This window comes from Culex pipiens, chromosome 2 (genome assembly GCF_016801865.2).
Source record: "Culex pipiens pallens isolate TS chromosome 2, TS_CPP_V2, whole genome shotgun sequence".
NCBI lineage: Eukaryota > Metazoa > Arthropoda > Insecta > Diptera > Culicidae > Culex > Culex pipiens.
The window spans coordinates 65,970,135-65,981,529 of NC_068938.1; the positions used below are offsets into that span (position 1 = coordinate 65,970,135).

An 11,395-nucleotide genomic window follows, 5' to 3' on the forward strand; every position below is an offset into this window, starting at 1 on the left:
CCCAAATTCTGGACCGCCAATACAAACTTCACGGAATCGCCCTTACTGAAGAACTCTCCGGATGACGGGCCGATGCCCGCCAAAGTGGCCGGATTCGAGTGCCGTCTCATCCGGCGATGGCGGCGCGAGCTTAACCGGGTGAAGATTTGCCGAAAACTGAGCTTTCGCCAGTCGCCGCAGGGATCGGTGAAGCGGAATCTGTTGAGAATTATTTTTAAGTAAATTTTATGAAATATTAAGTTTTACTTTATTTTTTTAAAAGTTTGCTAGCCACCCTTCCAGTTTGAACAACCCAAGCGACAGCAAAAGTGGGATCAACTTCAGGGGAGTACAAATTGATGGTAAACAATAATCTTGTTGAACCTTTGGCAGTCGGCAGCATTCTGATGACGTTGCTGCTGAATCGATCCAAGCGTGGAGGAAATTGGAGACAAGCTCGGTACCGCAGGTAGCAATCGTTCATCGATGCTGGCAGGACCCTCCTGGTCACGTACTGGCTGAAGGGATTGCGTTCGGAAGACACTGTTGCTAAAAAAAAAAAGAAAATTAAAAAAATGTTTTTTTTTTTGTCTTTTTTGTCTTTTTTGTCTTTTTTGTCTTTTTTGTATTTTTTGTCTTTTTTGTCTATTTTGTCTTTTTTGTCTTTTTTGTCTTTTTTGTCTTTTTTGTCTTTTTTGTCTTTTTTGTCTTTTTTGTCTTTTTTGTCTTTTTTGTCTTTTTTGTCTTTTTTGTCTTTTTTGTCTTTTTTGTCTTTTTTGTCTTTTTTGTCTTTTTTGTCTTTTTTGTCTTTTTTGTCTTTTTTGTCTTTTTTGTCTTTTTTGTCTTTTTTGTCTTTTTTGTCTTTTTTGTCTTTTTTGTCTTTTTTGTCTTTTTTGTCTTTTTTGTCTTTTTTGTCTTTTTTGTCTTTTTTGTCTTTTTTGTCTTTTTTGTCTTTTTTGTCTTTTTTGTCTTTTTTGTCTTTTTTGTCTTTTTTGTCTTTTTTGTCTTTTTTGTCTTTTTTGTCTTTTTTGTCTTTTTTGTCTTTTTTGTCTTTTTTGTCTTTTTTGTCTTTTTTGTCTTTTTTGTCTTTTTGTCGTTCTGCCTTCATATCTCTCTGCCTTTCTGACAGAAAATTGAAAGCAATAAATAAAACGAACAAAGCTACAGTAAAAATAAACCAAAATAAGATAAAACGGCAGAAGCAGTGTAGCAAAAAGGCAGAAGGCAATTAAGCAAAAATCAGAACGATGGAAGTATACAGAGAAAGAAAGATTAGAAAAATTAAAGGAACATGAATAAATTTAAATCTAATGTGAGAAATTCAAAAAGGCAGAATTTAATTCACCGAAAGGCAGAACGATAAAATGCAGCAAATAACGCAATTCTGCAGAATTAAAAAAAAACAGTTTGACAGAAAAAAATACTTGAAGACAAGACAGGACAAAGACGCAAGGCAGAAATGCAGAATGGGGAACGGGCAAAAAGACAGTTTTTTTTAATCATGTGACAGTGAGACATAACGAAAGAAAGATGAAAAGATAGAGTAAGGATGGGAAAAATAAGAGGGAAAAAAAATAAAAAATCATAAATTTATTTGCCTTACTGACGTTCTGCATTTTTTATTTAACAGCCTTTCTACCATTTGTTGTTTTTTTTGTAATTCACCTACAGAAAATCGGAAAGACAAAAAGAAAGGCACTACAGGCAGAATCCCCAAAATGACCAAGCAGAAATGCAACTGACAGAAAGCAGAAAGGCAGCAGAAAGAAAAAGAATTGGCAACAAGTGAAAGATAGAAAGTCGGAAGGAAGGCAGAACGCAGAAATGCAAAAAAGCAGAAAGCAGAGAGACACAAAAGACTAAAAAGACTAGAAATGAAAAAAAAAATAATGGAGAAAACAGAAAGTCACGAAAAAAGAAAATCTAAAATTGAAAGGCAGAATGACTTAAAAGTATAATGGCAAAACTAAAAGACAGAAATATAGAAATGCAGACTGGCAGATAAAGGTAGGAAGAAAAAAAACTAAGCAGAAATGCAAATAGGAAAATGGCAGAAACGGAGGAATGAAATACAAAAAAAAAATCGAACGACAGAAAAACAGGGAGGCAGAAAGGCAGACCTCTGAGGGCAGAACGATAGGAAGACAGAAAGGCAAAAAATCAGAGATGCAGAAAAAGAGAAAGGTATAAAGAAAATCAATCAAAAAGCGGAATGCCTGAAAAACAAAAAGAAAGCTAAAACAAAAAAGGCAGAAAAGCAGACAGACTCAGAGACAAAAATCAAGAGGCAGTTTGTCAGTAGCATAGAAAAGAAAAAATGTAGAAAGTCAGAAAACCATAAAAGTATAACGACAGAAATACAGAAATGCAGAAAGCCATGATGGCAGAAAGTTAGAAAACAAAAAAGGAAAATAATTTTAAAAAAAGACAAAAAATCATAAAGGTGGATTAGTTAAATGGCAAAAAAAAACCAAAACGCTAAAAGGAAGCCAGGCAGAAAAGCAGATCAAAAATCAGAATGGTAGATGGGCAGAGAGGCAGAAGAACACAAAAAAGCAGAAAGGCAGAAAAACAAAATCTCTCACCTCTTTCCAGCAACCAACCCATCGCTGAACCCCTTCCGGGTCCTTCCGTCGGTCGTCATCGGTCGGAAGCGGGTCGAGTAGTGATGCCGCCGCAGCTGGACGTCCTCGCCGTGACACTCGTCGAAGGGCAGCGCCAGATCCGGTGTGTGGGAGCGCGGTCCAAAAAGGTTCCCTCCCCCACCGCCTCCCATGCTGGAGCCCACGCGGGGCAGCAGCGTCAGCGGGGTGAACAGAGTCGTCAGCAGGGTATCGGGCGACGCGGGTTGACCGCAATTCTGGGGAGGGGAAATTGAAAATTGAAATTTGTCGGGTTTTTTTTAAAGGTCCCATAGCGTTAAACGCACAAATCCTGGAAAAGCTCCCTCTCCAAAGCTCTTAAAAAAATCCAAGAAAGAAAGCTCAGACTGGATATCGAATATCGCAGCGGAAATCCTCTGCTCGTCGTGAACAGCTCGTTCAACGTAGCAGCACGCAGTGCAATGTGGTAACCAGAGATCATTTGTTCCAATAAATTTGATACAGCTAGCCCGGCTAAGGGAGCTACTGCTACATTGCAGCAGTTCTGCTCTGAAATTGAAACTGCACTCCAAGCTCCCTTCTCCTCTTAAGAAGCTATTGCACCCACTTGGCTGAGCAAAAAGAAGACATAACTCAGCTGAAGAGCTGCGACACCCACCGCACCCATAGTGTTATAATGCCAGCCCCAGAACTCTGCGACAATCTCGCTCGTTTCTGGAACTGTCGTTGGTACAATTATTATTATTGTTATGGGTATTACGAGCTTCGGGGGCTGCAATTGCCAGGAGCTGCGTCAGCACTCCCGCTCAGAGCCAAGGAGTGCAGTTTGATCCTTTGGCATCACGGTAGTAAGTTGGGGAGTTTATGGGGAGTTTTGGGAACAAGTGCTCATTGAAATTGAGTGATAAAATATTTTATTTTGCAGATTTTTCCAGAAAGGTCCATCTGATAATAATTTTTAACTCAAAAAAAAACTAATTAAAAAAAAACACACAAAAAAACAAAAAATAAAAAACAAAAAACAAAAAACAAAAAAACAAAAAAACAAAAAACAAAAAACAAAAAACAAAAAACAAAAAACAAAAAACAAAAAACAAAAAACAAAAAACAAAAAACAAAAAACAAAAAACAAAAAACAAAAAACAAAAAACAAAAAACAAAAAACAAAAAACAAAAAACAAAAAACAAAAAACAAAAAACAAAAAACAAAAAACAAAAAACAAAAAACAAAAAACAAAAAACAAAAAACAAAAAACAAAAAACAAAAAACAAAAAACAAAAAACAAAAAACAAAAAACAAAAAACAAAAAACAAAAAACAAAAAACAAAAAACAAAAAACAAAAAACAAAAAACAAAAAACAAAAAACAAAAAAACAAAAAAACAAAAAACGAAAAACAAAAAACAAAAAACAAAAAACAAAAAACCAAAGAGATTTCAATGTTTGAAGATTTGAAGATTTGAAGATTTGAAGATTTGAAGATTTGAAGATTTGAAGATTTGAAGATTTGAAGATTTGAAGATTTGAAGATTTGAAGATTTGAAGATTTGAAGATTTGAAGATTTGAAGATTTGAAGATTTAATGCTTGGGAAATATAAGAATTAGAATTGTGGCTAAATTTACAAAGGAAAATTAAACTTAAACCATCCCACAATCACCTCTCCGCAAATATTTTTCCAAAACTGGCAAGTATTTTCCCTTCTTTTTTTCACAACCCCCGCGGCACAATTCGGAAACGACCCAAGTAAAATTGACTTTCCCCAGAAAACTGACCAACAGAAAACTCCCCCAACTGGACCAAGCATCGTTGAGGTAAAACTGCTGCTGCTGCTGGGAGTTGAAAAAGTGGAAAGCAAAATCGCCAACAATTTCCACATCCTAACGAAAGTTTGCTTAAAGTTTCGACCTTCTCCCAGAAAATGGCAAAGTTTTAACCACCCTGCGCCATTCCGTCCTTCGTTTTCTCCCCAGTGGTGAAAAGTTTGAGGATTGGACTTCACAGCAGTTCATCATTACTTCTGCGTGTGTCGTTATCACCTCCCCCCTCCCCTTCGGGTAATGGGCAGAAGATTTCGATCCGGCTTTTGACTTGGGCCCCGGAAATAACTTTGCCGGAAAGCTCTTGGAAAATCCTCCCAAGGGGTGATGAGAGGGGGGGGGGGAGGGCTGGCTTTCCTGATAAAAAGGTATCGTTGGCTGATAATTTCATCGAGCGTAAGAAATTTTGAGAGGCGAAAAGTTTTCCATCATTTCCAGTTGGGCGAGCCCCGGCCCGGCACCAAAAGTTGTGTTTTGCTTAATTGCTCATGGAGGCATTCATATTTTTCCAGAGTGGGAAGGGAGAGCTGGTGGTCCAACACGGGTTTTGACTTAATCTTTTGCACTAATTTTGCGGTTGAGCGAGCTTATGAGAATATAATACTCGGGAGTTTTGCCCGAGATGTTAGTTGGCTGGCTGGTGATGGCAAAAGTTCGGCAACGGAATGAAAGACAACAAAGTTTTCCGGTCGAAAAGGTTCCATTGAGTGATAGTGAGCTGAACTTTCCAAAGGTTTTTTTAGAAGGGTGGTGGGGGGTGTGGGGGGGGACATTCAAAATGTATCATCTTTCAGAAGAAATTTAGTTTGGACCCGATATCAAAGAGATGTGGGAGAATCCTCCCATTTATTAAATACCTTTTACCTTGAACTATAACTAGCTATAAAGCCATTTTCGAAACCAAAAATTCCTAATTTTTTCTTTAATCTGGAAAAAAAATCATATTATGATATTAAAAACGCCGTAAAATTGCATTTTGACAAATAAAGAGTGCAGAATGTCTTAAATCATGATAACCAAGAAAATTTAACAAACATGAATTCTCAGCTGTAGCCCCGACTATTCTACGATAACCGTAATAAAACCTTGCTCTAAAAGGAAATCTTGGTCCCTGATCACAGTTTCTCGTGATGGAGGAGCGGTACGGTTTTTTTTCATCATTTTGTTTTAAAAATTATAAAAATAGTTTATAACCTTTGCCATTTCTCGTTACTCAAGTGTACAAAATCGTTGGAGGTGTAATCAGAAGGGATATTTGATGTAATTTTTCAACCTAAAATTACCCAGTTCGACGTTGTCGTGCTATCTTGTCGCACCCACCATTTCGACGTTCCGAGAAAAACGCGTTTTAATGTTTGACCTTGAATAAACAAAAATGAAAGCACGCAATGTAAACAATCACGTTTAGTTTGGCTGACCATTCTGTGCATTGTCCCGAAGTTTGGTTGAAGTTGGTTGCTGGAGTCTCGAATTATAATTACAAATATTTACGGTAGTCTAACTTGTACGTGCGTCAAACCCGTTCTGACCTGAAATCCCTTTGGTCAGTTGTCGCACTTACATCAATTTTCAGGGAGTGACAAAATAGCACGACAAGATTGAAACTACTTACATATGAGTTATAAAACGTCCGAAATCGAAGGGGAGATTTCACGAAATTAATAACGCCGATGTGGTTAGTTTAAGGCTACCAACTCTTGCTGAGCAAAAATCCGTGCACTTTGCCGACATGACACCATGGTGTAGCAAAAACTGTCAATGAATTATTTAGATAGATTAAATTTAATAAATTTGAGAATTTAAAATATAAAACTGCGTCGTTTTTACAGCTAACAAATTTCACAAAATGCTATCAGAGTGCTAATGACTTGCACGTTTAAAAGTATTCATGAAATAAACCGTGATTTGAATCAAATCATTATGTTCTTCAATTTATTTTTTGTTAAACGTTTCAAAGTTTACGAAATGTCAAGTTTGCTTTTACGAATAATATCGTTCTTAGTGTTTTCACCTACACTTTTCCAGAGTTTTTTTTATTGAAAAGGTCCTATAACATGTGAAACACACCTTTAAAATAATTCTAGATTTGTTAATTCAAATGTTCAAATGTTTTCACAAGTTGTAGAAAGCCTTTGGAAATGGATAAATATATTAAGTAAGGAATTTCTAAAAGAACAATTCTAGAGTTTTTTTAAAGGTCCTATCAACATATGCAAGACAAAAGTTCAAAAACCCTAGAATTATTAATAATCAAGTTTGAATTGAGGAAACCCATGAAAACTCCCTTTTTAAATCAAACTCACAGAAAAAAATATTTCTAGTTTACAAATGCTTCGACCAAATCAAAAAGGCAACACAGAAAAAAATAATGTAAATTTGGAAGCTGTAATTTTGGAAGGTTGAATATTACCTCTTTTATTATGTAATTTTACATCATTTTAGACTGAAAAAGTGACATTACACCAGAAAAGTGGTAAAATTACACATTTCCAGAGGTAAAATTACACCTTTTTTCTGACATAAAAGATGTACCCCTTCCCAGATCTAATATTACCACGATTTTTTTTGCTGTGAATTCAATGATTGAAAAGTTGTTAAAATTCCGTACAAATCCGTATTATGCGTAAAATTCCCTACAAAAATTCCGGCCTGTTAAAAATCCGCGAAGAGGTTCGAAAATCCGTATGGTAAGGAAAAAATCCGTACAGTTGGTAGCCTTAGGTTAGTTAGACTGTCAAAACGTTAAAAAAATAAAACAATTCTTATTTTTTCAATCAACCGATTGAAATGATATGGTCAAAAATAAGTGTTTTGGGCATTCCCAAATGTTTAGGATGGTTTAAACATTTTGATTTTTTTTTTTATTTGAAATGTCGTAAAGATTTGACATTGACAATTGGGCGCATATTTGCTGGGTTATCGTCTCTTAGGTGATGAACAGAACCCCTTTTTCTTTCGGAAACTGTAACTCAGCAACCATTGGTGAAATCTTCAATACATTTGAAGCAATTTCACAGGGAGTTTTCTAATTAAAAAAAAAGTTAGGTATCAGATATGGCCAAGCGTGTTCTTGACTTTTACAGTTAAAACAAGTCACGTTGTCAAAAAAAAAATCCATTTTAAGTGGCTTTAACTTGAGAAAGTGCACGATATCGAAAATAATGGAAAGTACTTATCGATTACAAATTTAATTTTAAATTTGAATTTAATTAAATACATTTTCATTTTTAACGTTATAAGAAAAAAGTTATTTTTTCAAAAATAAAAAACTTTTTTGGTGCCTTCGGTATGCCCAAAGAAGCCATTTTGCATCATTAGTTTGTCCATATAATTTTCCATACAAATTTGGCAGCTGTTCATACAAAAATGATATATGAAAATTCAAAATTATGTATCTTTTGGAGGAATTTTTGATCGATTTGGTGTCTTCGCAAAGTTGTAGATATGGATAAGGATTGATTTGCAAAAAACACTATTTTTATTTTTTTTATTTTTTTATATATTTTAGGGGACAAAAATGCCAACTTTTCAGAAATTTCCAGGTTGTGCAAAAAATCTTTGACCAAGTTATGAATTTTCGAATCAAGATCATTTTTTTTTTTTTCAAAAAATCGGAATGATGGTCGCAAAAATTTTTCAACTTCATTTTTCGATGTAAGATCAAATTTGCAATCAAAAAGTGATTCTGTGAAATTTTCATAAAGTGCACCGTTTTCAAGATATAGCCATATTTATGATTTTTTTTAAATAGTCGCAGTTTTCCATTTTTTAAATAAGAGCACATGTTTGCCCACTTTTGAAAAAATATTTTTAAAAAGCTGAGAAAATTCTTTATATTTTACTTTTATAAACTTTGTTGATACGACCTATAGTTGCTGAGATATTGCCATGCAAAGGATTAACAAGCAGGAAAATTGATGTTTTCTAAGTCTCACCCAAACAACACACCATTTTCGAACGTCGATATCTCAGCAACTAATGGTCCGATTTTCAATGTTGAAATATGAAACATTCGTGAAATTTTCCGATCTTTCCGAAAACAATATTTTAAAATTTTCAAATCAAGACTAACATTTCAAAAGGGCCAAACATTCAATATTACGCCTCATTGAAATGTCAGTCTTGATTTAAAAAAAACTGAAAATATTTTTTTTCGGAAAGATCGGAAAATTACACGAATTTTTCATTATTTAACATTGAAAATCGGACAATTAGTTGCTGCGATATCAACGTTAGAAAATGGTGGGTTGTTTGGGTGAGACTTAGAAAACATCAATTTTCCTGTTTTTAAACCTTTGCATGGCAATATCTCAGCAACTAAGGGTCGTATCAACAAAGTTCACAAAAGCAAAATATAGTGAATTTTCTCAGCTCCTCAAAAAAAAATTTTCAAAAGTGTGCAAAAATGTGCACTAATTTAAAAAAATGGAAAACTGCGACTATTTCCAAAAAAGTTACCTAAAAATGGCTATAACTTGAAAACGGTGCACTTTATGAAAATTTCACTTAAGTACTTTTTGATTGCAAATTTGATTTAACATCGAAAAATGAAGTTGACAAATTTTTGCGACCAATATTTCGATTTTTTGAAAAAAAAAAATAGTGTTGATTCGAAAATTCATAACTTATTCAAAAATTTTTGCACAACCTGAAAATTTCTGAAAAGTTGGCATTTTATGTCCCCTAAAACATATAAAAAAATAAATAAAAATTAAAAATAGTGTTTTTTTTTTTGCAAATCAAGTTTTAGTGACAAAAAGTTAAATTAAAAATCACCATTTTTTTTACCGTGTATCATTTTTTTTTTCAGTGTAGTCCTTATCCATACCTACAAATTTGCCGAAGACACCAAATCGATCAAAAAATTCCTTCAAAAGATACAGATTTTTGAATTTTCATACATCATTTTTGTATGGACAGCTGCCAAATTTGTATGGAACATTATATGGACAAACTAATGATGCAAAATAGCTTCTTTGGGCATACCAAAGGCACCAAAAAAGTTTCAGCCGGATCAAAAAAATACAAAAAAATCGAATGACCGAAATATCAGAGAATTGCTCAGCTCAAAAGATTACATTTTTATCATCTTAAACAAATTAAAAAAAGGATAAAAAAATATGTTGAGCAATTCATTTTTCTTATGCAAAAGGTCTAAGTAAAAATGGGTAGTTTTCCCCCGAAAAACGGCCGTTGACACCAAATCCACCACAAAACTTGTTCTCAAGATGAAGATTTTTGAAATTTTCTTAGTTCATTTACTTAACGGTGCACATCAAACAGAGCTTTTGCACCCAGATTTTTGTAACAACAACTTTCATGGTTGCTGTGCACCCTTAAGGCAGCCAGGAAGGATAGGACATTCGCTGTCCTCTATTTGTTTGAACGATTGGCAAAATTGTACACATGTGGACTTTTATGAATGAACTAATGAGGCAAAATGACTTCTTTGGTAATAGAAAAAGTTCAAACAAAGTTTCATCCAAATATAAATATGCGTATCGTATTCCCAAGTCTAAGAGAACTGATCTCAAATCGCTGCCGGTGTGTTCTGTTGTACTAATCTTGCTGGGATTTCTATTTAGATTGAACAAAAGAGCACACCGGCATAGAAATGAAAAGTTCCAACATGAAATATAATTATTGTAAGTAAGCATTTTAGGAAAACTAATGTTAAATAATGCCAAGCAACTTTAACCAGAAAATATTACTTATCAGCAGATTTTAAAATTTTCTACAATAATAAAAATTACTCTAAAGAATACTTTTTGAAAAAAGTTGAAAAGAATTTAATGCTGTTTTCAAAGTTTTTTTTAATTGTTTGTTCAAGAAAACTTAGAGTATTGATTTTTAAAAAACTTTTTTTTTAAATTTGCAGATATTTGTCAGAAGTTTAGTTCAGTTCAACGATTTAATTGAATTCAACTAGTCTAGCTCATAACCAAATCCAAACTTACCTCATAGAACTCGTCGTGTGCGTGACTTCTCTGCAGACTTATCTTGGAGATGTTTTTGAACAGTTTCCACCGCTCGCGTGCCGTTTTCCCCGGACTGGTGACATGTAACGAGACAGACAGACAGATGCACAGATCAAATACCAAGTTCGATTCATTAAAAGTCAATTACAGCCAATAGTGCTCTCCTCCCTCTCTCCTTCGAGGCCACTCTTGGCACAAGGTGCAACTGCTCTAATTACCTTAATTGTGCCTCCCTGGACTGGTGCTCCCGGGCGATAATTGCGTTCCACTTGCGCAGTATTTGTGGGTAATTGCTTTCAATTTCTGATAGCGTACCTGTTGCACAGACGGCACAGGACTCCAGCGCAATTATCTGCAATCAAGAGCGAGAATTTACAGGACGGTGTGAAAATACGGCAAGTGTAGGCAATTTCAGCTCGATATGCAGATAAAGGGTCAATTTAGTGCCAAGTGGCTGCTGAAAACAAACTCAATGTCGAAAGTCGTTCAAGTCCAAGTCAGTTCCATCAGCAAGTTCAAGGACTTCCGCAGGACTCCTGTCGGTCCAGATTGAACCGGAAGCAATTGCGTGTCGAGGGCTCTTTTCCGGCTTCCGCTTGGCTCGGAGTGGCCAAACTCAGTTTGACTTTCACCGTGATGTCAGTGTTGCCGATATCGTGGCGTGGCGTGCGGAACAAGATAAGGCCGGTTGTCAAAACGATTTTAATTTGTTTTCAAGATGGTCATCAGATGGAGTCGCGTTGGACGCGTTGCGGGCGAGTGGGAATCACAAAATTGGTTTGTTTTTAGGAGGGGGAGGGGTTGGGAATGAGTTAGTACTTTTTAATGAGCTTGTTGATGAGATTGTCGACACACAATTGCTGCGAGTACAAGTGCGTTAGTTGGCATCATTTTGGGAGGAGCAGGAATGGATGCTTTTTGATAGCTAAAAAATAGAAATTTTTGGATGAAATATATCTATTTTGAAAATATCTTGAAATAAATTGTATTATTAAATATTTTAAATTTTTATTTAA

General features: G+C 35.0%; 1 protein-coding gene across 1 annotated transcript in view; it reads right to left on the minus strand.

Moving 5' to 3' along the window:
• The window catches only part of LOC120418429 (ATP-binding cassette sub-family C member Sur), a 303,151-nt gene that overhangs the window by 12,091 nt on the left and 279,665 nt on the right, over positions 1–11,395 (minus strand). The window contains exons 15-19 of the mRNA XM_052708136.1: positions 10,598–10,731; positions 10,359–10,452; positions 2,565–2,839; positions 364–528; positions 28–198 (exon numbers count right to left, since the gene is read on the minus strand). Coding sequence (XP_052564096.1) covers positions 28–198; positions 364–528; positions 2,565–2,839; positions 10,359–10,452; positions 10,598–10,731 — 839 coding nt within the window. The remainder of the gene's footprint in view (positions 1–27; positions 199–363; positions 529–2,564; positions 2,840–10,358; positions 10,453–10,597; positions 10,732–11,395) is intronic.